The sequence below is a fragment of the Chinchilla lanigera genome, unplaced genomic scaffold (assembly GCF_000276665.1).
Source record: "Chinchilla lanigera isolate Chin_1 unplaced genomic scaffold, ChiLan1.0 scaffold00034, whole genome shotgun sequence".
NCBI lineage: Eukaryota > Metazoa > Chordata > Mammalia > Rodentia > Chinchillidae > Chinchilla > Chinchilla lanigera.
Genome location: NW_004955435.1, coordinates 20,567,216 through 20,595,158, shown reverse-complemented (window position 1 = coordinate 20,595,158; position 27,943 = coordinate 20,567,216). Strand labels below are relative to the sequence as shown.

Here is a 27,943-nt window from a genome sequence, read left to right as displayed (position 1 = left end):
TGCTTGTGATATGTTGTAAAATGTTGTATGTCTGTTAATGTTTCCCTCCTTTTATCTTTAAAATAAAAAAAAAAAATACTTTCTTAAATGTATAGGCAATATTTCCTCACATGTTTTTACACATTCATTAATTCTGAATTGCATCACTGTGGTTAATGTGCTATAGACTAGTGACTGTTGTATCTTCTGGATAATACTTTTTTTTTTTATGAACACTTAGCTAAACTCAAAATCCAACTGTCTCTCCTTACAGGAGGCGCCAGCTGGAATAAGTGTTCACTTCCTCTAGGGATAACTATAGTGCTTGTTTAGTACAGTATAATGATTAGGCAAAGTTTATGCAGCATTTAAGGCTCTTCTGTGGAGCTCACCTGTCCTAGATTTTACCCTAAATTTCTAGTTTCTGTATTAGACATACACTGTATTCTGATCCATAAAATCAGTAATCATAACATAATTATCAACTATGAATTGGTATTAGCATTGTGACTTTAAACATGATAGATAAATGACATCACACGTTTCAGAGAAAAATATTTTAAATATTTACTGTGTCAGTAAAGCTTAGCAAAATGTATTGCCCAAATACCAGAACATTATAATTCATTACAGATAATAAAGAAGTCAAATTTTCAGTGGTAATAGCAGGAGTATCTGGTACAAAGTCAGAATTTCTAAAATTAAATTGAGAATTCATGGAATAGAGACAATAATTCCTGCCCCATAAGCCCAGGAAAATTAGCACTCTCTTTTTCTTCGTTCCTAACTTATAAAATTTTTAAGTTTTAAAAGACTATTCAATTTGTCTTAAAAAATATCTCTGAACTTATTGAGGGACAATCTCACCCATAGGCAACAGAATATATCTATGTTTTGGTGAAGAAAGACTTTCCTACTATTCTTTTTATTTGGGTATCTGTAAATATGTACTAAACCACATAATAATTTCATTTTATTTGGTAGATTTCAGGAGCTGTTAGACATATAAATTGTGTTTGGAAGAAACACCACTTTCAGTAACTATTTAAAAACTGAAGAGAGAATCCTGTTCAAGAAAAGGTCACACAGCATCAAGTAAATATAATAAATCATCAAGATTTTTAAATTGTGATTATGTAATAGTTTTTTAAAGAAAATAAAAATGCTACATATTTATGTTATTAGCAAATCAACAAGAGAGAGGAACACTTTATTAGAACAGTATATAATCCTCATCTGGTTCCCTATACTGGAGAATCTAATGACTATAAGATATTCTTTAGTCTAGTTACAAACTTCCTTAATACAAGAAAGGCATTTTGTTATGCTATAAATTGTAGTTAATTTTCTGGTTTATATGTGATAAGGAAATTTATTATCATTCAGTATCAGAAGAATGATAATACAGAAAATTCCAATTATTGTCTGTTTTTTTATTTTTAGCACATCTCAAAGATTTATTAGATTATCAGAAAAAGTTATGGATCGCAGTTTTCAGTATAATATGATCACGCAGAAAAGTTAATTGATCAGTAAATTTCTTAATGAAAAAGTGAAAAAAAACATGTTCTCTTTACTTTTTAGTATATGTTTAAAAATTAATTTATTATCTATTTTGAAATAAAAAGATTCTCTACCCTTACATCGAATATTTACCTCACGCTACAAGGTCAAAGGAAGGAAGGAAAAGAAATTAATATCTATTCAGTCAGACATTCACAATCTTTAATCCTTACACAACTCTGAAGTGAACTTTCTCACACTGCCACAGATAAAGAAACACCTGTTATCGAAGGTAAAGAGCTTAATGAGTGCCGCTGGTGTGTGCACAGTAAGGAATCAAAACCTCAAGCTCTATATATGCTTCCCTCAACTTTAAATGTTTCTTTTCTTCTTGAAGTCTGAGACTTAGAAAACTGAAAAAAAATGGAAATACTTCATACCATGAATCTCTGTGGATTCCTCTAATATCATGTGACTGAGCTCAATCTTGCTCACTCCCACCACTATGATACCATCTGCCATGAGAGTCTCACCAGAAGTCAAATAGATGGGGTTGCTCAATCTTGAAATTTCAGCTTCTCAAACTAGGAGCTAAATAAACCTTTCTTTATAAAGCATGCAGTTTCAGGTATTTGCTACAGTAACAGAAAGTAAGCTTATATACCATGCAAGCAAAAAAAAGAGTAAAATATTAAAAGTGTTGAGAGAAGAAAAAACAGACCACCTAGAAATCTGTACCTTTTGAAATTCTCCTTCAAAAATGAAAGATAAAGAAATACTTTCTCAGACAAACAAAAACCAAGGGGAATTTGTTGCCAGAGGCCTTCCTTGAAAAAAACGCTAAATCATTCTGAGAGAAAGAAAATTACACTGGTCAGAAACTTGAAGCTACATAAAGAAAAGCATCACTGAATAAATAAATGAAAGTAAACTAATTTTTCTTAATGTACAAATAACAGTCTAAAACAAGATAACAATGTATTCAATTATGTATATATACATGTACTATAGATACATCTATATATGTATATGTGTAAGTAAAATAATAGGGATTTTTAAAGGGTTCTGATTATGTTGTTATTATAAGGAACTTGCATCACATTTGAAGTGGTACAGTGTTATTTAAAAGTACACTGTCAGAGCTAGCTGAGCAGCACAGCACCTGCCTGGCAAGCACAAGGTCCTGAGTTCAAGTCCTAACACCAAAATAAAAAACGTACATGTTTGTATTTATATGCACAGGGTAGTCACTAAAAATTAAAGTAAAAAAGAAGTACAACTCATGCTGAGAAAATAGAAAATGAAGTCATATAAAGTGATCAATTAGAAACACAGGAAGTACAGTATGGTTGCACACTCCTGTAATCCCAGCACTCGGGAAGCTAAGGCAGGAGGATCACCATGAGTTCAAGGCCAGCCTGGGGTACATAGTGAGTTCAAAGCTAACCTGAGCTAGCAAAACCCTCTCTCAAAAAAAACAAAAAACCCAAAACATAGGAAGCAGAAAAAAAGAGAAAAACAAAAATAGGAATAAACAAGGACACAAGATAGGAAACAGTAACAAACATGGTAGATATTAACCCAGATACATCAGTAAGCACTTTGGATGCATAGAAATGGTGTAAATGCATCAAATAAAGATGGAGATGGTCAGAGTGGATCAAAAGGCCCAACTATATGCTGCCTATCAGACATTCTTTTTCTAAAGGCACATATGAATTAAAAGTAAACAGATGGGAAAAGGTACATCATGACAACAGTGATCAACGAAAAACATTTGTGTATTAATTTTGGCCATAGCATGCTTCAGGGCAAGAAAAAATTATTAAGGATAAAGAAGGGAATTTTTCTCAAAATAAAGATATCAACTAAAGAAGACAAAACAATCCTTAACATGCATACACCTAACAACAGTGTCAAAATAAGTGAAGCAAAAAATAACAGAACTACAAGACAAACAGATGAACCAGTATTACACTTGGAGACTGTGGTAACCCTCCCTCAGAAATGGACAGATTCAGAAGCAGCAAGAAAACATTTGAACTCAACAGGACCAATACACAACCTTGTATAAGGAATATCTATAATTTCATTCAACATCAAAATAAATATTCTTCTCAAGTTCACATGAAATAGTCACAAGAAGAGACCACATTCTGGGCCATAAAACACATCTCCACAAATTTTTAAGGACAAAAATTATACAATGTCTGCTTTCAGGCCAAAATGAAATCACACGGTCATGTCAATCAATCAAACAAATAAAAAGCATCTGATAAAATCCCACACCTATTCATGATTTAAAAGTCTCAGTAAAAGTAGAAAAAATGGAGAAAACTTCCTCAACTTGGTAAAGAATATCTATAAAAACAAAAACAGATTCAGTCAACATCACACTTAATGATCAGAAACTACAATCTTAGGATTGTAGGAATGAGTTCTGGGATTAGGAATGAGTTAAAATGCAATCTCAATCAAAATCCCAGCAACTTATTTTATAGACAATCAACAAAATGATTCAAAAGTTTATATTCAGAGCCAAAGATACAGAATAGTGAAAAGATATCAAAGGCTTACTATAAAATTATATTGAAAAAATAGACAAGTATCTTGATGGAACAAAATAGATACCAGAATTAGATCACACAAATGTACTCAGCTTATCCTTGACAAAGGACAAAAAGCAATTCAATGGAGAAAGTACTGACTTTTCAATAGATGATGCCGATACAACTGGACACAAATATGCAAAAAAAAAAAAAGAATACAGACAGTTCCTACAGCCTCCACAAAAATTAAAGCAAGATGGCTCACAGACTTAACTATAAAATATGAAACTATAAAACTCCTACAAGGTAAACCGTAGCAAAATCTAGACGACTGGTTTGGCAAATGAGCTCTAATATAGAATATCAAAGGCAAAATCCATGAAAGAAAGAATTAACTGGACTTCACTAAAACAGAAAAAGTTTGATCTTTGAAAGATACAGTCAAAAGAATGAAAAAAGACAAGCCAGTGACTAGAAGAAAATGGTGACAGGAGACATAGAGAACTGTTATCCAAGAACTCTTAAAACTCAAGATCACAAACAACCCTGTTTAAAAATGGGCAAAGATCTCACAGACATATTACCAAAAAAAAAAAAAGATACAGATGGTAAATATGCATGTAAAAAGATGCTTATAATAGGTCATCATGGAAATACAAACTAAAACAATAATTAAATAGCACTCCACACTAAGTAGAATGGCCCAAACCCAAAAACAATGACTAAGTGTTGCTAAGGCTGTGCAACAGAAAGAACTCACATTCATTCACTCAGTAGAAATGCAAAATGGGGGCCTGGGGATTTAGCTCAGCAGCACAGCGCCTGCCAGGCAAGTGCGAGGTTGTGAGTTCGATTCCCGGTACTGGGTGGTGGGAGAATTCCCCCAAAAAAGAAATGCAAAATGGAACGGACAGTTTCTCACAAAATTAAATGCTTTTAGCACACAATTAAAGCAACATAGTTTTTTGTAATTTACCCAAAGGAGTTGGAAACTCATGTCCACACAACTTGACATATCTATACCAAGATGCCTGTAGTAGCTTTACTCATAACTGCCAAAACTCAGAAGCAACCAAGATACTCTTCAGTAGGTAAGAGTACCTCCGGACAACAGAATATTATTCAATGTTAAGAAATAAATACACATTTATAACACTAGTTGGAGAAAATTTATAAGCATACTGATAAGTGAAAGAAGTCAAACTTAAAAGTTTTTATAATGTGTGACTCCAAATGACATTAAAGGCAAAATATTGAGACAGTAAAAAGATCAGTAGCCGCCAGGGATGGAAGGAGAGATAAACAAGATTCTTAAGGGCAATGAAACTACTGTATATAATATTATAATGGCAAACACATGCCATTATAAATTTGTCCAAATTCACAGCATGTCTGCAACCAAGAGCAAACCATAGATGTATCAATGTTGATCCATCAGTTAGAACAAATACACCACCCTTGCAGAGGGTAGCAATGGGGAGAAAGTTATGCATGTTTGTGGACAGGGGGCATATGGGAAATTTTTGCACCTTCATCTCAATTGTATTGTAAACCTAAATTACTCTTAAAAATAAAATATTAAAAAGAAATTGGCACATGCCTGTAATCCCAGAACTCAATAGGGTAAAGTAGGAGGATTGCCACAAGTTTGACACCAGCTTGTACTGCAAAGTGTGTTCAAGGCCACCCTGAACTAAACAGTGAGACACTGTCTCAAAAAAAAAAAAAAAAAAAAAAAAGATATTTAGAAGTATCACATAGATCCAAGAGGCTCAAAGAACATTGTGCAACATTAAAAAAAAGTCCTAATCTACCCTCAGAACGAAAAGTAAAACCATTCAGCTTCTTCATGTAAAAAAAAAAATTTTTTAACTAAAATTCTTTATAGTGGCTAAAAGAAAAAGGATATAGTATACATAGAAGAACAAAGGAAAACTGTGTTTGAGTTTTGATATCAATTAGGCCAAGTTAGTTAATGTTGCTAAGATCTATAGCTTTACTAATTTTCTGTCCACCTGTCTTGTTAAACACTGAGTGAAAAATCTTCCATGACTACAGAAATATGGATTTGCCTCATTTAGCAACCTACCTATTTAACAAGTGTCTGGACTTACAACCAAGGCTTACTGTTCAGGCCTACAACCTGCCACTTGGACTTGTGACTCATCTCATTTTGCACAGTTCTGCACATCTTGTTTATAGAGCCTCAATGTCACTTTTTGGTACAATATACCTTGTTTATACAATATTGTAATTTTTGTTTATTGTACTAAATAGTACAGTACTACAGTTTATGTTCTGTTACACATTACAGTACTACATGCAAGAGTTATGCAAATAAAAGCAAAGTCATAACTTGGGAGTTTCCTTTGACCATTTCTTTGTTCTGAATATTTTAATGTGCATACTATACACAATTCCTCATTTAGCAACCAATTTATTTAACTAGAAAATCCCAGGAATGTATATGAGTCATTAAGGAGTGTCTGTAGTTACGGATTTGCCTTTTTTTCTCTCAGCCCTATGAGTTTATCTTTCATGCATTTTAGAGCTTTGCTGTAATTATGTAAAAATTTGAAACTGCTCTATTCTCTTATCTTAGTACATGAGCCCTTCTATTTATTTTTTTTTTTATTTTTTCTCTTTGTCCCTGGGTATACTTCTTGTTCTTAAGTCTAGTTTGTCTATATAACATAGTCATCCTGGCTTTCATTGGGGTAGTGTTTACTTTATATGTTTTTATATTTAATGGTTTTCTTGTGTTTAACAGTTCTACATGGCAACTGGCCATCTAAAGTAAAAAATCACAGCAATATATTCTGAACTTGAAGAATAAAACTGACTCCCCCCAAAATAAGATAAAATAGGGAATAGCAATAAAGACCCCCAGATACAAATGATAATATGGGAATACTACAAACACATTTATGCCCACAAATTAGACAATAGGGAAAATAGACGTATTTCCAGAAAACAAAAGCTACAAAAGTCACTCAAGAAAAAAATAACCTGATTCCCTGTTGGTATGGTTGTGAGGCATGGTGCAGATGCTGATTTTGGAATTCTCACTGAATACTGTCAACATGTGGACATGAAGGAGACCGACTTTCTAAGTACTATAACTACTATACCAATAGTTCACCCCAATGTCAAGAGCAAAAGGTCTTTGAGAATATTTTCAATGAGTCCCACTAGCCTAACAGTGAAGTTGCCTTCTAGGAAGGACTAACAAAAGAATATAAAAGCAGTATTGATCTATGTGATTGGTGGCTTCTCTAAAAATAAGCTGATTCTTACGGTTGTGTTTTATTACCTCACCAATGAAATTAGTTTGATTCTGAGAAAAAACTGTAGACAAATGAGCTCTGTTGAACAACACAAAGGGTCTCTTCTAGCCTACTGATGGAATCATAGATGGAGGGTCATTCTAGAGAGTAATCTTCAGCAAATGGCACACAGGGCAGCATTAAGAGATAAAGATGTAAAAGGGATTCTTAAGTTCCATTGTGGGTATGGTTGCCTGCCTCCCACCTCCAAACTCAACTACATGCTTCCCATTCCTTCTCATTCTTTTTGCAATACTGAGAGCACAACTCTAAGCTGATTTCCCTCTTCCTCTTTAGATTGCAGTATGCTCCCAAGCTCTTCTACTCTCACAGTTTTTTCCTCAACTTGCATGCCCTTTCCTATAAATACATTTCAGGTTAAAGCAGGAAAAAGAATGTTGAGACCTTTTCCTCCCTTTGCTTCTGCCTGAGCTTCATCCAAGAAGCTGCTACGTCCAGCAAAATGAAGTAAAGAAAATTAAATGAGTGGAGGCTGGGTGGATAAAGATGTGTCTAATCTCAGCTGCAAGCCCATTTATTATTCTCAGCATCTTCCCCTGTTCTTTCTTAACACCCTGATTTCTACCTCAGAAGATTGAGAACAGATGATACGGAGGTGACAAAGAACCAGTGATTTAAATCTTACTGAACAAGGCTTTAAAAATTCTGTATTTCAGGGTGAGTGGAGGGGAGGTGGGCAAGATGGCGCTGGGCAAATGATTCTCCCCAATCCTGCAGCGGCGCAAGTGACACCAGGGCAGGGGTCCGACCCTCACTGCCTGACTTCCTCCTCTCCCACCCCCAGGCCTATCCTTTGCATCCTCCCTCTACCTGGAGGAGGCAGGCCAGATTCTCGGGACACCATGTTGGACTCTGAGGAGCAGAGCCAGGCAACTGGCTGAGGGCAACTGAAAATCGTCGTGCCAGGGGACGGCACCTCCGGAAAGACCTCCTTAGCACATGTGTTGCTCAAGAAACCTTTGGGAAACAGTACAAACTATAGGACTGGATTTCTTTTTGAGAAGGATAACATTGCCAGGAAATTAGAACGCTACTCTTCAAATGTGGGATATAGACCAGCAGACAACAGGTGGAAAAATGTTGGATAAATATATCTATGGAGCACAGGGAATCCTCTTGGTATATGATATTACAAAGTATGAAAGCTTTGAGAATTTAGAAGACTGGTATACTGTGGTGAAGAAAGTGAGTGAGGAGTCAGAAACTCAGCCCCTGGTTACATTAGTGGGCAAAAAAATTGATTTGCAGCACATGCAAACAGTAAAACTTGAGAAGCACTTAAGATTTTGCCAGGAAAACAGTTTTAGTAGCCACTTCATCTCAGCCAAGACAGGACACTCTGTCTTCCTGTGTTTTCAGAAAGTTGCTGCTGAAATTCTTGGAATCAAGTTAAACAAAGCAGAAACAGAACACTCACAGAGGGTGATGAAGGTAGATACTGTAAACTACAACCAGGAGCCCATGTCAAGAACTGCTAATCGGCCTAGGAGCTCAATGTGTGCAATTCAGTAAGCACATTTTTCTTCTGTGTTGCTAGTGCTGGCTGCCCTCTACCTCTGAGTGCACCCAGGCTGTCTAGGAACTGGTTTTATCAGTGACCATCTCAGCAGTGCCATCCACACTTTGCTCCCATCACTTCATCACTAAGTATTGCCTCAGAGCCCAGGCAGCTCCTTGGACTGGATAAGAATTCACCTTCAGGACCACACACTTGAAGATCACAATTGGACACCCATTATCTGGAGTTAGATTGCTGAATTGAAAAAGTATGATGATGCTTCTTTATGTCCTCGCTTCTTTTTCCCTGATGTAAAGTTCTTGATATAAAACTGTCCAAGTGGATACTGTTACTGCAAAACTTAATTTCTTATCGAATTTATGTATGTCAAAGTATACTTCAGAGTGCAAATATTAAATAAGTAATATATTTTACGTACAGTTACTTAAAGAGGCATTCTTTTGTTGTCTATTGGGAGTGAAAACATACAAGGCTGTATCTAACTGAAAATGCTTGAAGTAAGGTTGTAATAGAAATATTTTTCCATTTTTAAAAAACAGGCCTAAATTGTTTATATTATAGTTTTAACTCACAAAGTAGTGAGTATTTGATACTGTATTTTTATTACTGTATCATGGTCATTGCATATTGTATTATACTCAGCTTCGCCGGCTTCATGAATTTTAATAAATGTTCAGCTAATGAAAAAAAATTCTGTATTTTAGTCACACTTTCATTTTAATTATCACATAGCTTCAAAAGTCCCAAAGGTCTATGAGTGGTCATTGCAGAAGTACCACTCTCTCGGTCTGCAATTTTATCTCTCCACTTTTACTACCATGGGATTTTTGACAAGCTTGTCTTCCCTGTACTTGGGAACAAAGCTAGGCCCTGGAACTAGAATTCTACACTCTATTCTTGAGAAGAAAAATATCATTCATAACTAGGGAAAATCTACTAAAACACAGTGAGGGCTCTCCAGGGAGAAACACACCAAGAGAACAAAACAATGGATGCTATGTCTCCAGTCCAAGTGTCTTGTGGAGATGGTGCCTGGCCAGACATCATTTTAGGGAGGGGCCAAATAAACCCAAGACTCGGAGCAGCCAGGGGTTGTCTTCATCTCAGGGCTCTCACAGACTAAGTGAAGTATAACTGTGAGAGATATACATGATCTGGAAGCCGAGGTCATGCCAGCAAGAGACGCCCAGAGTGTTTTAGGCTGAACAACTCATGCCCTAACTACCCAACCAGAGCCAGTATCAGCCTAATGTCTGTGGAATTAAAAGCACCAAACTCAGTACTGCATCGATTTCCTACTGCAGTCCTGCCGGATTATCCAGCATACCACTATAATCCTACTGAGGGCTTGCTGAGATTACTCAACACATATGTGGTCTCTGCCTGCCTCATTTGTCTACCAGTAACAGCAGAGACACACCCTGAATGGGATACTACCACAAAAGTATAGACCCCAGAAAATAACCACAGGACTGAAATCACAGAGAAATCTCTTTTTATTCTTTGCTTTTTTTTGGTATTGTTTCTTTTTAAATTTTCATGAGCATGAGCATTGGACTTAGTTTTGTTTGGTTTAGTTCTTGCGTTTTTTTCCTTCTTCTTTTCCACCTGTCTTCACCAGTTTCACAAAGCGTGGGTACTCTTCATTTGTCCTTCATCCTTCCTTCTAATCATTTTCTTTTTCGTTATTTCTCTATTTTTGTTCTGATCACTTTTAAATTTTCTTTCACAAGGGTAAAACCATTCTGTTGAGGGTATACTTATATTATCTACTTTTCTGATTTGTTTTACATTTTGTTATGTTACTGTGAATCTTGTACACACAGTTAAGATGCCAAATTGACAATTACCACAATTTGTCATTTTTTAGACAGATACCACTGTTATTATTGATTGTACTACTTTAGCCAAGGTGACATGGTTGTTATAACCAGTTATACTTCCTCGTATACCAGTACTGAGATTGACTATGGGTCATAAATAATACCATAGTCCAGTACAAAAGAACTAGGTACTAGGCCAAGTAGGCAGCAACTTCTCATCCCTAATAAACTGCAGATCTGGAACCTTCAGACAGACTCAACAGTCAAAAGCCAGCTACAAACGGAAGGCATATGTGGAAGGTAGTCATTTTCTAAAGAGAGCTCAGTACTACTAATTAAGTTACCTACCTTAAGAAATTTACAATCATCAACACAGAAAAAAAAAAAAATTAAAAAAAGAAACAATAAGACACAGAAGCAAGAAGGAACCCCAGGCCTCCACCTTGCCTAGGGTAAATCCAGGGGCCAATGAGGTGGCAGAAATCAAAAGGTACCCAATTGAACTTTCTGAAATCACAGCAGGGAAAATAACAAAGCAGACAAATAAGAATCTAAAAAACAAAATAAAACAAAAGTTGGAAATAATTTCCAAGTAACTGAAGAAATGGCTATAATGAAGGATACGGGTGGTAAATCTACAGTAGATGCAGGTAAAAAAAAAAAAAAAAAAATTGAGGAGCTTAGAAAAGTGATGAAAATCATGAATGTCCAACATAAGACAGAACTGGAATCCATGAAACAGATTCAAAAGTGATCAAAAATTCTACTGAAAGTACATACAACAGAATCAATCAATGGGAGGACAGAATATCAGATCTAGAAGACTGTGTGTGTCTTTTAGACACAATGAAAGACTTCTTAAAAATAGCAAGAGACCACAAAAAAAATCAATCTAATAGCTGTTAAGATAATCCAAAAAAAGAAAAAAAAAAAAAGAACGTAAGATTTGTCAGAATTAATGAAAAATCAGAAGAAACCAAAAAGCCTGTTCACACAAGTAATGGCAGAAGTTTTCCCAAGCATGGAAAAAGAATTTCACACAGAAAAGTACAGCATACAGAACTCTAATCAGCCATGATCAGAAAAAGAACTATACCAAGGTATACAACAGGATTCCAGAAATTCAACACAAGAATACAACATTAAAAGCTGTTAGAAAAAAGAAATAAATCACCTGCAAAGGAAAGCGCATCACAGTGACAGCAGACTTTGCTACATAAACTTGCAAGACAGGGACAGCTTGAAGTGAACTATTACAAGCCCTAAAAGAAAACAACCTCCTTAGGGGCTGGGGATTTAGCTCAGCGGCAAAAGCGCCTGCCTGGCAAGCGCAAGGTCCTGAGTTCGGTTCCCGGTACCGGAGAAAAACCAAAAAAAAAAAAAAAAAAGAAAACAACCTCCAACCCAGATTGATGTACCCCACAAAATTATCTTCCAAAGTTAATGGAGAAATAAGATACTTCCATAATAAAGAACAGCAGAAGAAATTCATAACCACCAAACCAGCACTCCAAAAAATTCTGAACCTAACCTAGAAAAAGACAATGAAGACAACAATTCCATGAATCTTAACAGAATAAATCCACCATGTTAAGCAAGCAATTAAAGAGGGGAAAGAAAGGAAACCAACAATAGGAAAATAATATAAGGGTAAGTCAAAACGTATGAGTTATAACCATTAATGTAAATTCACAAATCAAAAGAAACATATTGGAAGAATGGATGAACAAACAATATCCAACAATATGCTGCATATAAAGAACACATGTGACTCAAAAAGAAATTCACAGAAAGTCAAAGGAAAGAAAACAATACTCTATTCAACAGAAACCCAGAAGCAGAAGTAGCTATTCTATTTGAAGACAAAGTAGATTTCAAGGCAAGACTGAACAGAAGAAACAAAGAAGGTCATAATATACTTATTAAAGGAACAATTCGAGAGGAAGAGATAAAAAAATCTTAAATATATGCACACCATAAATCAGTGCACCCAATTACATAAAATAAATATTAATAGATATGAAAAATCAAATAAACACTAACAGAACTGTAATGGAGGCCATCAGTACCCCACTGTCACAAATAGACCAATTAGATGAAAAAAATCAACAAGGAAGTATTAGAGCTCAACCAAACCTTTGAACAAATATAGTTTATACACCTCACAACAGCAATACACATTCTTCACAGCTGTACTAGGAACTGTCTCCACAACAGTAAACATACTAGCTGGTAGAACATTCGTAAGTAAATGCAAAGGAACTGAAATTATCCCAGTAGTGGACTGACAACTGGTGGTCAATTTATAACCCCTAGCTGAACTGAGTAAGCATGGTGCTGGGTGTGGGAGGCAAACCTGAGAGCTGTTGTTAGCAGCATAACAGGCAGAACTGGATAAAAGAGAATTGTATATATATAAATGTTATATTACTGTAAATGTAAATAGACCAAGACATGTTAATCTTCACAAATTTGCCACAAGAGACTATTGATTAAGGAAATGTGTATGGTTATTAAGTTGATCGGGGTAGACTGTAAGTGGATTGACAACAGGTGGTCAACTTATAACCCCCAAATGAACTGCGTAAGCATGGTGCTGGGTGTGAGGCCCACCTGAGGATTGTTGCCAGCAGCATAAGAGGCACAGCTGCAGAAGTAAGGCTGTTGGGAGCTGGTGAAAGGCTGCTGGGAGCTGGTAGAAACTGTAAGGAGCTGTTGGTTCTGTTGGAGGAGTTTGTCATGCTGGCTTTCCCGATAAACTCTGCTGTTTTCATCCTCCGAGGATCTCAGGACCCTGTTGGCGCTAAGAATAACCTCAGTTCACTTTAGGGAGTTCTGGTTCTCACTTTGAACATCACTTCCTGGCTCCAAAGGAGAAGATGGTGCACTGCCAGTCTCCTGGAGAAGCTTGCTGTGTTGGCTTTCCTGATGGAAACTCAGCTGTCTTCACCACTGGAGGATCTTGGGACCTCACTGTTGCTGAGGATTGCTATGGTACTTTTCGGGAGAGCTCTGGTTCTTACTTTGCATGTAGCTTCCTGGCTCCAGTGTAGATCCCTGATCCTGCTAGCACAGATCCTTCATCCCCCTGGCACAAACCTTCTAGATTTCACCACTGACCTTTGGTCCTTCCCAGCGCAAATCCGTGAAATGGCTACGTGAGATATTGTCAAGGACTCTAGGCCTCCAGTTGGATTTGTGGGAGGCATTGTTATGAGCTCTAGGTCTTCAGCTGGACTCAAGCAGGACAATTCTATGGGACATAGGCCCTAGTCTAGATTCCTTGGTTTTAGTGCGTGGACAGGTTTCCTACACTTTCTTGTATATCATTTTTGGGGGGACTATTATAAATAATCTTATAAAATATGTGTCCTGTATTATATTGTTTCCCATTGCAAGTAATCCCCAAACCAACACACTCCCACACATTATCAAATCATAGTGCAATGAAATTGGCAATAAATGGCAATAGAAACCAAAAGCTACATAAACACATGGAAATTAAATAACACCCTCCTGAACACAACCAAAGGGTCACAGATGAAACTGAAGAAAAATATGGAAACTTTCTAGAATTAAACAATAATGCCAATACAACATACCGGAACTTACAGGATGAAATGAAAGCACTCCTCTGAGGGAAATTTATAGCGTAAAATTCTCACATCAGAAAAAACGAGTGAGCTCAAGTAAATAACCTAATGTTGAACCTCAAGCTTCTGGAAAAAGAAGAGCAAGTTAACCCAAAGAGCATTCAATGGAGGAAATTATGAAGGTTAGAGTAGGAATTAATGCACCTGAGACTAAGCAAACACTACAAAAGGGAAAAAAAAAATCAAAGAATTAAAGAGTTGGTTCTTTGAAACATTCAATAAAATAGACAAACCTTTAGTCAACCTTATCAAAAAAAGACTCAAATCCATCCAATTACAAATGAAGAGGGTGAAATCGCCAACAGATCGTGAAGAAATCCAAATCATCAATAGTTATTTTGAGAACCTATACTCTAATAAGATGGAAAATGTAAAAGGATTGGACAGATTCATGGATATATATGAATTACCAAAACCAAATCAATGACACATAAAAATTCTAAATGAGCAAGTATCAGTCAAAGTGAAGTGAAAAAAATACTACCAACAAAGAAAAGCCCAGGTCCTGATGAATTCTACAAGAACTTTAACAAAGATTTAATGCCACTATTCCTCAAACTTTTTAATGAAATTGAAAGAGAAGGAACACTCACAAACTCATTTCTGGAAGCAAGCATTACTATTGGTTACTTTTCTCTCACTGCTGAGACAAAATAATCAATGCCCAAAATTAAGGAAGGAAAGGCTTATTTAGCTCACAGTTTATGGAGGTTTCAGTACATAATCAGTCCAAGGCAGAACAGCGTAGCAGAGAAGCAAGTTTAGGAAGGCCAGCAGATAGCAAAAGAAGCAACAGCAAAAAGGGAAGAGCGAGTAAGCAAGTCTCTTTCCCTCCCTTATATTGTATGCAGGCTACTGGATGTAGCACTCACACCCATAATCCCAGCAATGGACCATAAATCAACCACAAACTCTAGAAATCCGCCCCCATGATTGCATGAGGCTTTGATGGGACATCTAGATACAAACCATAATTACCCTGACCTAACTAAAATAAATAAAGTTAACTGCAAAAAGAGATGAAACTCTTCCAAAATTAAAAACAAGAAGAAATATATGTTTATAATATACATATATAAGAAAACATGAGTCTTCACAAACTTAGAACTGTTACAAATAACTTAGACCAACAAACCAATTTAAAAATACGAGCAAAGCAGCTTCTCAAAAGCAAAATACAAACAGAAATAACCTCTTTTTTAGTTCTTTCACTCTCCAACCTTATTTCTTTTAAACCACTTCAGTAATAAAATATCCTTCATCCATTTTCATTTTCCCATCACTACAGGTTTCAAAAGTGTGCCCATGTATACTGTATTGAGACTATCAGAAAGGACAATTCAGAGTTGTACTATTTTAAATTATTTTTTACAACAGTAACTTGCATGCAACTTCCAAACATGAAGTTTTAAAAATTAATATTTGGTCACAGGAGGATCTGTGTTCTTAATTCAGTCTTTAATTTTGGTCTAGTAAGTTTCTTTCCCCTCTTTGTTTGAACCATACGGTTAACTGCAACTTCAAAATCCTGGAGAAGAATCATTCTGGGTTGGGGTCTCTGATAATGTTTTACTGAGATTCTCAAAAACATAAAAATCATTATTCTGAAGAAACAGTTCCACCTGAAGCAACATATACTATCTGCAAATGTTTACATTAGTTCAATAATATTCAAGTTACAAAAAGCAGTATGTTGCTAGGGAAATAAAATTTCACTTTATTAAATTCCTCTTGTAATTCCTCCCCTCAAAGCAAGCAATATATGACTTAATTTTTCTCACCTCTTCTCCTGAAAGGTAATATGCTGCAAGTAGTCCTCCAATAAATCGAATGTTAACTTCAAACACAGACACCTCTGAATTCTGTGAAAACATATCAAAAATATTCACAAATACATGTTTTACAATTTTTTGAAATATTTCCAATACATCATTTCTCACACTCTGTAAGAATACTTTTTCAGTTTCTACAACTTTACTTCTCGTGCAACTGCACCTCTTCTCCCATTTGTTAATGTTATTCAAACTCCTCTATTACTAGTTTCCTATCGCCAAAACCAATGGGCCATTTTCACATATATTACACAGCACTGTGAAATTAATACATTTAATACTGTTGACTACTGTCCCAACCTCCCAACACTGGATTTTGAATTCTCGAACAGTACTCTACCTGTTGATCCTTTTCCTGCTAACCATTACAGCATGATTTTTATTTCTCTTCTCAAGAATTTTAAATATTTTCCTAATACATATTTTTCCACATATACATACACATATTCATATACATATACATGTTAAATGAGAAGCCAAAAAATGGTGGAATTAGATTGCCGCATGTTGATAAAACTGGCTGTTAGGTTAAGAAATTAGTGTAGATACATCGCATACATATCAAAATGAAAAACAAATGATGCAGAAATGTAAAAAAATAAACAGAAGAAAATGTAACAATACTGAAACTTCCTTAAGAAAGCAGGTACTGTGGAAGCATAAACTAAGCACTGTAGTTTTGGCAACAAACTGATGACAGACATGAAATTTCCCTGAACTGCAAGCTATTGCTAAGAATAAAAATCATGCACAAAACAAAAGGCAAACAAACTGACAGTAACTGGTACAAACCTACTATTAATAATTTACATATGTTAGGGGCTGGGGATTTAGCTCAGCGGCAAAAGCGCCTGCCTGGCAAGCGCAAGGTCGTGAGTTCGGTTCCTGGTACCGGAGAAAAACCCAAAAAAAAACAAAACAAAACAAAAAAAATAATTTACATATGTTACTATATACAACAGAGTCTATGTGCTCCTATTTAGGTATGAAAATAGATACATACATCAGGAAAAATTCTAAAAACAAGAAAAGAAAAGAAGTGGCAGAATACAACCAAACAATCCACAAAATATACCAAGTGACTAACATAAAAATAACGTTCACAACTCATTTTTATCAAAAAAGGAAAGAGTGAATTACTCTGAGATCTTCCTAATATACACAGGCAGAAAACATTTACTAGCACAAATGTAATTTTTCCAACAGACAACTTTTATGATACAAAGTTTTGGTAACATGGTATTCATCTCACCCTATCCTAAAACCAAAATGTGTAATATACAGTATTCCCAACCTATAGCTACTGTAGGGCTCCTATTAGACATTCACTAAAAATAGAGTGGGCCTCTGTTGTGGTTTGGGGTTTTCGCAAGGGGAACAATACAATACAGGACACTTATTTTATAAGATTACTTAAAATAGTCACTCAAAGAATCATATACAAGAGAGTGCAGAAAATCTGCCTACCCACTAACAACCAAGAATTCCAGCTGATGGCCTGGGACTCATGATAATGTTCTGCATGAGCTTAGCTGAAGATCTAGAGCCCATAACAATGTCTCATGCAGACCTGTTTCACGAATCTGCACTGGGAAGGCCCAAAGGTCAATGGTGGAATCTAGAAAGTCTGTGCCGGAGGATGAAGGATCTGCACTAGCAGGATCAGGGATCTACACTGAAGACAAGAAGCGATGCTCAAAACAAGAACCGAAGTTCCCAAGAAAAGCCATTCTCAGCAACAGTGAGGTCCTGAGCTCCTCCGATGATGAAGACAGCTGAGTTTCCATCAGGAAAGCCAATGCGGCAAGCTTCTCCGAGACTGGCAGTGCACCATCTTCCCCTCCATGAGCCAGGAAGCGATGCTCAAAGGACGGACCAGAGCTCTCCCAAAGGGAACTAAAACTATTCTCAATGCCGTCAAGGTTCTGAGCTCCTCAGAGGATGAAAACAGCCAAGTTCATCAGGAAAGCCAGCATGACAAGCTTCTCCAACAGAACCAACAGCTCCTTACAGCTTCTACCAGCTTCCAACAGCCTAACTTCTCCAGTTTTGCCTCTTATGCTGCTGTCAACAATCCGCAGGTGGGCCTCCCACACCCAGCACCATGCTTACTCAGTTCAGCTGGGGGTTATAAGTTGACCACTAGCTGTCAATCCAGCACAGCCTCTATCACTCATCAGAAGTGTACAAATAACTTTCAAATTAGTTTCCTGCTTTCATCCATTCCCTCCCTACATTCCATTCAATGCTCTTATGGTTAAAATGAGTCTTTAAATTTCATATCAGTTTAGGTCACTGTAGGAGACCACTAAGTTGTGCTCTTGTGAGAAATGAACCCCTTGCCTCAATGTTTACCTGACCTTTATTTCAGCCCTACTCACTGAGATATACCGAGCCAGCTACATAGAAGCAGATGTTCCCTTAACTGGCCAAAAGATCATCAACCATGTCTGGCTGAGACACCAGTGTGTCTCACTGCAGCACGAGAGTGAGACTACTCCCCCATGCCCCACCCTGTACCCCCCCATCCCGCTGATGACTGGGATGGGGGCTCCAGCAACAGCCTGTGAGATTTTAGGGCTAAGACATAAGATAACATCTCAGATAAGGCCACGGGACTTAAAAGAACTGTATCTTCTTGGCAGTAAAGGTGCCAGCCTTGCATACATCAAGCTAACCATTGCATTGCTAATTCAAGGGCCTCTGTGTTGGGTACAAAACTGCTCTGTTTCTCCTTATAGCCAATGCTTGCAAAGTTTCTCTTCCCTACCCACCTCCCTGATTGATACCAACAAAAGCCATGAGCTTTTGGACTCATGGCCCCTTATTCCATAGAGAGCACTGGGTCATCCCACAGCTCCTCATTTGTAGAACTTTCTCTCTTTGTCTTTATTTTGCATCCATGTGGCATAATGCTGGGTAGGAGACCTGAATCCGCTGCGGGGGCAGGGGGAGGGGTGTTCAGCAGGTCATTACTCTGTGCAAACCTTTACAATGGTCTCTGGTTACACTCAACAGTAAATGACCGGTAAGACAAAATATACTCAGATTGCCGCGGCCTTTCTGACACCTCTCCTACTAAAATACTTTTGATTCACTCTATGGACCTATTTGCTATACCCAGAATGGCCAACTTAAGACTTATATATCAGGTTTTATACTTGTTATTTTCTGCTCTGGCTGACTATACTTCATCTAGCTGTATGAATCACTATCATTTCCTACAGTCCTCTGAAAAATACAATCTCATCAGAAACTTTTTCTGACCACCCAATACAAGTAATCACCCATCACTAGTATCCTTTACCCTTCATCATTTCCCCATTTACCATTTATAATAATCTGATTACTATATAATTACTTTTAAAATTACTATCTTCCCTCACTAGAGAAAACGAAGTTTTAGAGGGAAAGGGGAGAAATGGGGAAAAGGCATTACTGGAAGAAGTAATGACTTAAGATCTTCTGAAGCTGATGAAAACATAAATCCTCAGTATGATGAAACATTATGAATTTTTTAAACAATAATCTACACAGACACATGGTAATAGAAATGCAGAATATAGTAAAAAGGAAAACATGGAAACAGTAACAGATTATTTGTTCAAAATGAGACTAATAGTATACTTTATAACAGCATAGCAGAAACAGAAAGACAACTAGCCATGACCTGAAGAGCCTGAGAAAATAAACTCTAATTCTATTCTCAACTATAGTATCTATTAAGAGAGAGCCTTATATCCATACATACGATCTCCCTTGAGTCTCTCCTTAGAAATGTCACCTTAACAAACAGTTGTTCAAAAGCTACCCCACGTATATTGGCAATGCCCCACCACCACTTATTTCAATCCTATTTTCTTCATTATTCTTCACAGCACTTACCACCATCTGACATATTATACAACAGTACTTGTGCAATGTTTTTCTCTCAACACTGGAATATAAATTCAAGAGATATGTTTCTGTATTATTCATTACTACATCCACAGAACCAGAACAGTTCCTGTTGCAGAGAAGGTATTCAATAAATGTATTTATTTATTCATTACATAATTTGAAATATTAAATACAATTTGCAACCAACTAAGTCACAATTACAGTACACATAAGACAAGAGATATGAACTAAGTTAAAGCACTCCAAGATCCTTAGTTCTTCAGAAGGATAAGGAAACTGATTACAGTAATTTTCAACTTTGATAAGTAGCTACATAAAACTTTAAAAAGTAACCCCAAAATGAATAGAAATGGGTGAAGAACAAACTAGAAGAGGAAACATTAAATCCTCTATTTAAATTGTACCTGGTAGTATCTAATATTATATAAATGGCCAATTCTTTCCAAATTAATGCGCAAATTAAAAGCTATGCTCATGAAAATTTCAATAGTTTTCCAGAGTTTGAAAGAACAAAGGGCTAAAAACTAGAATAATTTTCTCACAGACCAATCTCAGCTATTAAGTCAGACACAGGTATTAAGCTTTTTGTGCACAGGGAGTTCACTGTCAGCCTAGACAACAGTGTGAGACCTTAACTCAAAAAACAAACAAAAAAATACATACATATACACATACATGCATATATAGATACTATACATAAGACTATTTAGTACTGATGCAAGGATAAAGATAAAAGTCAATTGGGCTGGGGATATACATCAGTGCCACAAGTATCTGCCTGGTAAGCACAAGGTCCTGAGTTCGATGCCTAGTACCTCCTCCAAAAAAAACCAACGCAAAAGAACAAATTCATATAATTAATATATGGTATACATAATAGGAGGGAAATATTATGGTATAAATAAGAGAGAAAAAGTGGTGTTAGGATCAACCAATAGTTATCTCGCCCTACATACAAAAAACTCAGTTCAATATAGGTTAAGGACTAAATGTGAAAGCAAAACTGTAAAATGTTTCTCTAAGTAAAATGTAAGAATATTCTCAAAAGAATATATTCTTATGGACTTAATAGTAAAAATCTCATATACTAGGTATTAAAAAAAAAAAAGCACAATCTGTAATGTCTACATAACTACACCAAAAAAAAAAGACTACATTTTTTACAGTCTCTGTACCCTGAGGTAGGGCCATATGAAAATCTATCCAATGACATACAAGCAAGATTAGGTGACCAACTCCTAAGTGTTCTTAATGAAAAGTCACATATCTCTATTTCTACCAACTGAAAGGTGGACAGGCCTAGATCTTGAGAAACGATTTTTTAACCAATGAGGTCACACTTTTACACAACCTGAAGTTGACCAGAGCAAGTAAGATGAAGGATCCTAGGTCCTTCATAATGAAAGTACTGCTTACCTCTGTACGTGACTTACATGAAAGATAAATAAACATCTATCTTGTTTCAGTTATGTTATATAGGTTTTCTGTCCCTCACTGTCAAACTTAAACATGATAAAAATTATTCTAATTAAGATAAATCAATGAATGTCTAGCATTAAAATGCTAGAATAACAAAAGAAGATAAACAGCTTTGTCTAGTTAGCACGAGGAAAACCATGAGAAAGGAAATAAATATGGTTTTAAGTCACAATGTAAATAATGAAGGGTGCCAGAGAGACAAGCACAGAGAGGAGTGGAAGGTATTATGGTCAAAAGGAACACAACTAGCACAGACACCATGGAAGATAATAAATGAGCATGACAAAACAGTCCATATATCTTTTAGGTAAAGACCAGTAATCATGAAAATGATTGCTATCATGTACATAGCACTTACTCTATACCAGATTATTTCAAGTAATTCTCACAGTATTACAATGGGGTAACAATTTTTTGATAGGTTTAGAAAAAATAAGAAATCTTCTGAAAGCCAAACAGCTATAATGTAGCTGTGCTGGGCTTCAAACCTAAGCAGTATCACAATACCAAAGTGATGGAAGGATGGGCACTGGCCTAAATATGATGGCTCATTAAAACTGTATCAAATCATTAAATCTATAAAAATCCAACTTATTATTTATAAAGGAGTTTATAGTTTTTTGATGTTTCTATCTCACTGTTCCTCATCACCACCACAATTATTGCCATAACACACTCAACACAATGTTGCAAGTGTAAGGACAAAAAAAGTAAAATGAAGATAAGAAAAGGTGTATGTTTTATGCAAAAAAGTAACTACTGAGAGAAGAAAGACGATTTAGTATTCAGATTTCTTTAAACTGCTAATATCATGCTTAAAACTGTAATACTATCTTAGGCCACTAGACATACTGTCACAACATACCGTAAACCGGGTAGCTGACAGAAATTTATTTCTCACAGTTCTGAAGGATAGGAAGTCTAAGACCAAGGTCTCAGGAGATTATCTTCTAAGTGCCCGCTTTCTGGTTCACAGCCGGTACCTTTTCACTATGTCCTCACAGTGGAGGCTGTTGTATAAGAGCACTAATTTCTTTTATGAGGCTCTACCCTCTAATACCATCACATTACTACTGGGTACCAACATATGAATTTAGCCATAAGAAAATGCCTTTTCATAGTGAATCTAAAAGATTAACTATCAATTTTATACTCACCACACTGAAATCAAGGTTGTCTTCAATCCACCTTTGCCCATCTAGGAATTCATCATGAAGTCCCATGATATAAAGGGTATCCAAAGCATCTACTATGGTAGCACCCATTTGTGAACTTCCTATATTTGGGGGTAAAAGTGTCATTAAAACAATTCCCTTCAAAAAGTCTATTATATATAATTAAAGAATATACCGACCAAGACAGAAGACCCAGCAGTGTTCACTGTCCATCGAAAGACTACATAGTATACACAGTTTAATATATTTTACTCAGTATGGCATAGTAATAACAGGAAAATAAAGGAAAACTAAAAAATATAATTCCCCTTAATTTTTGTCTGCTCAGAATGTAAGATACTTATTTTAACAGAGATAGGAAAAAGGACAAACTAGAAAGCTTTAAAGAAAAGAGGAGTTACTGAAGAGGACAAGCTAAGACATAGTACAAGCACATCCACCAGGCTCAAATTCACAGAAAGGGCAAAAAACATTTTGAAAAGTCATAAATGTAAACAAAACTAGATAACCACAGGGGATCAAAATTAAAATAATCCTTAAAATTAAAAGCTGGTAAATCATACTGAAAAAAAATCATTTTTTAAAAGCCACCCTAACTGATTTATTATGAGCATAACCTAAAGAGATTCTCGGAGAAAAGTATGGTTAAAATTTTGTACTATTCAAGGTGAACAAATAAAAATAATTGAATTGAGCATTCTACTAAGAAAGCAAGAATAAAAACAAGTTTAAGCAACAAAGTAGAAGAATTAAAAGAACTAAAAATAAAAATGAGTTTTTTCATTTTATTAATGTCTTTCAGGAAGCAGAATTCTTGGTTTTCAGTAAATCCAACATATCTTTTTTTTTTTCTCTTAAAGTTGATGCTTTTTGTGTTCCAAAAATTCCCTGCTTACCTCAAGGTCACAAAGGTTTTCTCAAATGTTTCCTACTGGAAGTTTTGTACTTTTAGTTTTTATGCTTAGATCTGCAACCCCTTTCAAATTACTTTTCATATACAACACTAAAGGAATAGTCAAGTGTCATTATTTTTCCAAATGAATAAATATCCAGTTGATCCAGTATTATGTGTTGGAAAAACTACCCTTTTTCCAACTAACTTACTTCAGGATCTTTGCTGAAAATTGGTTAAGGAGGTATGTGGAATTCTGCTTCATTCTTTTCCCTTGATGGCTATACCTGTCCTTATGTTAAAACCATACTAGTTTGATCCCCAGCACTACAAAACAAAGAAGACGACGAGGACATTGAAGAGAAACCAAACTATACTGTCAATATTACTGTAGTTTTACATTAATCCCTAAAATCAAAGGCTAAACATTCTTCTACTTTGTCCTTCTTTTTTAAAACATATTTTGATCATTCTTAGTGTTTTGTATTTTCATACCAGTTTTAGAACCAGCTTATCAACTTCTATACAGAAACCTATTGCCATTTATCTTGGGTTGCGTTAAATTGAATTATGAATTTAGACAGAATTACTATCTCACCAGTGTTTAGTATTCCAATTCAGTCTCCTCATGGACCTTGTGCTTACCAGGCAAATGCTTGTGCTGCTGAGCTATATTCCCAGCCCTCAGTCTCTTCATGGACTCTGTTTACTTAAATCTTTTTAACTTTCTATTGGTAACAACTTACCGCTTTCAGTATATAGGTTCTAAACATATTTAGTCAAATTCACTCTGATACAGCTCACATCTGTTGATACTGGCACGAGTGACACTTTTAAACTGCCTTTCTAGCTATTTATTGCTGGTCTATAGAAATACAATTCATTTTGTGTAGTTCACTTGTATCCTATGACCATTCTGTCAGTTTCTTGATAGACAATTAAGAGACTCCTAAAGAAGAGACTAGACTGTGGAGGCACTAATCTCATCAAGTGGATCAATCCATTGATGAGTCCATAGCCTATTTGGAAATAAGTCATGGGACAAGCCCTTGGGGACTATGTCTAGGCCTTAGCCCCTTGTCTGGTTTTCTTTTCCTCTTAACTATTTGATTCTTGGATGCTATGAGTTAGAGCAACTTTCTTCCACTGTGCTCTTCTGTCACAATGTTTCTTCCTTGGGGCCAGCAAACCTCTGAAAATAAACCTCTCATCCCTGAATTGGAGGTATCAGATATTTTGGTCCCAGCAACAGAAATGTTTGCCAATAAAACCTTAGAAGATCTGTTTATTCATTTGAATACTTTGTATGCTGTTCTTTAGCATTCTCTTTTTGAACAATCATACTGACTACACGTAAGGACAGCTTTACCCTCTTCTTTTCCTATCTTAATTTTTTTCTTCCTTAGTGTACTAGGCTACCCACATACAATTTTATTTATATACATCTCTATATCTATATCAATATATCTATCTGGCATTCCCTTGCCTAACTCTCACTCTTAGGGAAAAGTGTCTAGTCTTTCAAATTTCAGGACAGGGTGAGTGGTTGTATCCTTTGTTATTTTGAAATTCCCTTTATGAGGTTGAAAAAAATTCCCTTCTAGTGTGCTAACAGTTTTTCTCATCTATGGACACTGGGTGTTGTTAAATATTTTTTCTGTATCTATTGAAATGATCGTATGATGTTCTCTTTTATTCCCTCAACATTTGGAATTACACGGACCAATTTCCAAAAGATAAACTACACATGTATACCTGGTACAAACCCCATTTAGTCACAGTTACTGTCTCTATATACAGTAATACACTGCCTCAGTTCACGAATGCCTCTACTTGCAAACAATTCAGTTCACAAACAGAAGCATTCAGCAGAGTTTTGCTTCAGTTCACGAACTCTGCTTTGGATGACATTGAATCTTACGGAGAAATTAGGTTTAGTTCAAAACCAAATAGTTCGCAATTAGAATCACGGAACAATTTAAGTTTGTGAACCAATTGATACCACCTCCCTGCTGAATTACATTTACTAACATTTGGTTAGAAGCGTTTATGTGCACATTCATGAGGTATGTGGGTCTACAGTAGTCCTCTTCCTGTAATGTCTTTATTGGTTTGGGGATTAGGGCTTTAGTGGTGCTATCAAGGACACATAATAATCCCAAATGTATAGACATCAAACCATAAAACCTTAAAATGCATAAGGCAAAAAAAACTGACAGAATTAAGAGTAAAAGACAATCCAAAGTGAGAGGGACTTCAACATCCTTCTTTTAATAATTGACAAAATTACTAGATAGAAAATAATTTAGAATAGAGAAAACCTGAACATTCTATTAACCAGTGAGGGTCTAACTGAAATCAACAGAACATTCCACACAATAATACCCATATTTTTTCCAAGCAAAATGGAAAATTCGCTGGGCGTACTGGCGCACACCTGTAATCCCAGCACTTGTGAAGTTGAGGCAAGAGGATTGTTGCGAGTTCAAGGCCAGCCTGGACTACAAAGTGAGCTCAAGGCCAGCCTGAACTACATAGTGAGACGCTGTCTCAAAAAGACAAAAAAAAGGAAAATTCACCAAGGTAGAGCATATTCTGGACATTAAGTCCTATCAGAATTCAGACCACGTATATCCTCTGATCACAAGAGAATTAAAATTAGAAAACAGCAACAAAAAGACAAAGGAAATTCTCTAAATACTTAAAAATTAAACAACTTTCTGAAGGGAAGTTTTAAAATATATTGAATAAAGATAAAAGTATTAACAAAATCTCTGTGATAAAGCTAAAACAGCACTTAGCAGGAAATATGCAGTGCTAAGTACCAATCTCAAATCAGTAATATAGGAAGAGTTATATCTCAGTATATATATCTCAGTGGTAGGATATATGTCAGTGGTAGACTGCTTGGCTAGCACACAAGACCCTGGGTCCAATCCCCCAGCACTAAAAGAACAGAAGAATTAAAACATACACACATACAGAGGAAAATAAACTCAAATCTTGCAAAAGGACAGAAATAATAAAGAGCAGAAATCAAATAAATTGAAAACATTAAAGAAAAGTTTTAAAATTTATGAAACCACCAAAAGTTGCTTCTTTGAAAGATCAGTAAAATCAATAAACTTGTAGATTTGACAAGAAAAATTATAAATTATTTATATTAAGAATAAAAGGGGATTATCACAAGAACTGCCACAGACATTTAAATGATAACAAGAGAGTACACCAACCAACTCTACTCACATACAATTAACAACTTAAGTAAAACAAAACGACTTTTCAAAAACCAAACACCAAAACATATCCAAGTTCAAACAGATAAACTGAACAGTCCTTACAATTAGGGAAACTGAATTTGTAGTCTAAAAAAAACCTTCCAAAAAAAAAAACCCAGCTCAGTGATGGCAAACTTTTAGGAGTTTTTAATAACATAAACAGCCCACAGTGACACATGTGCCATAGGTTTGCAATCACTTCTCTAGGTGAAGATCGTTTCACTAAACAATGAGGTCAAATATTTAAGGAAAAAAATAAAACTAACTCTAACCAATCTGTTCCAGAAAAACAAACACAGAGAATACCTTGCAACTCATTTTATAAGGCCAGCATTATCTTGATATCAAAATAAGACAAAGATAGTATAAGACATATAGAATATCCCTTATAAAAAGCAAAAGTCAATGAAACATTAGCAAATCAAACCCAGTTAAGTAAAAAATAATGAAAAGTATTTACACATACATACACACATACCTGTATGCATGAAAAATAAACACCATCAAAAAGCACTACAAAATTTAAGAATATTCTTTCCCAAATCAAAATTTCTTCTTTCAAATGCAAAAAGAATGCTCCCTAACAAACTTTTCAATTCTGTACAACAGCTAAGTAAAAAAAACATTTTTCATTCTATTAATCATTGTTGGAATAATTAGCATCAATGCTAACTTACAACATTTCCTTCTCCTACTCATAAGCTCCAGAGGAAGATTCTAAGTGGGCAAAAAAGATATAAACACATCCTCTCTTTCCAGGTATAGCATTTGGTTCAATCATGGACACAAAACCCAACCAGAGAAAACAAGAAACAATGAGTCTTGGGGCTGGGGATTTAGCTCAGCGGCAAAAGCGCCTGCCTGGCAAGTGCAAGGTCGTGAGTTCGGTTCCTGGTACCGGAGAAAAACCAAAAAAAAAGAAGAAAAAAAAAAAATCTAAAGATATCTCATTTTTGTAGTCAGTTATTCAAAAAACTATGCCAGGACGGATAAAGCAAAATGGACAAGAGGACA

The 27,943-nt window shown here is 35.8% G+C and overlaps 1 protein-coding gene and 1 pseudogene across 1 annotated transcript in view; one reads left to right on the top strand and one right to left on the bottom strand.

Annotated features, from left to right (window-relative positions):
- The window catches only part of Man1a2 (mannosidase, alpha, class 1A, member 2), a gene marked incomplete at its 5' end in the record, with an annotated part of 151,089 nt that overhangs the window by 88,647 nt on the left and 34,499 nt on the right, over positions 1 to 27,943 (bottom strand). Inside the window, 2 exon segments of the mRNA XM_005389057.2 lie at positions 16,155 to 16,235; positions 22,742 to 22,860. Of these exon segments, the coding sequence (XP_005389114.1) occupies positions 16,155 to 16,235; positions 22,742 to 22,860 (200 nt within the window).
- On the top strand, positions 8,221 to 8,890 carry LOC102008143 (annotated as a pseudogene).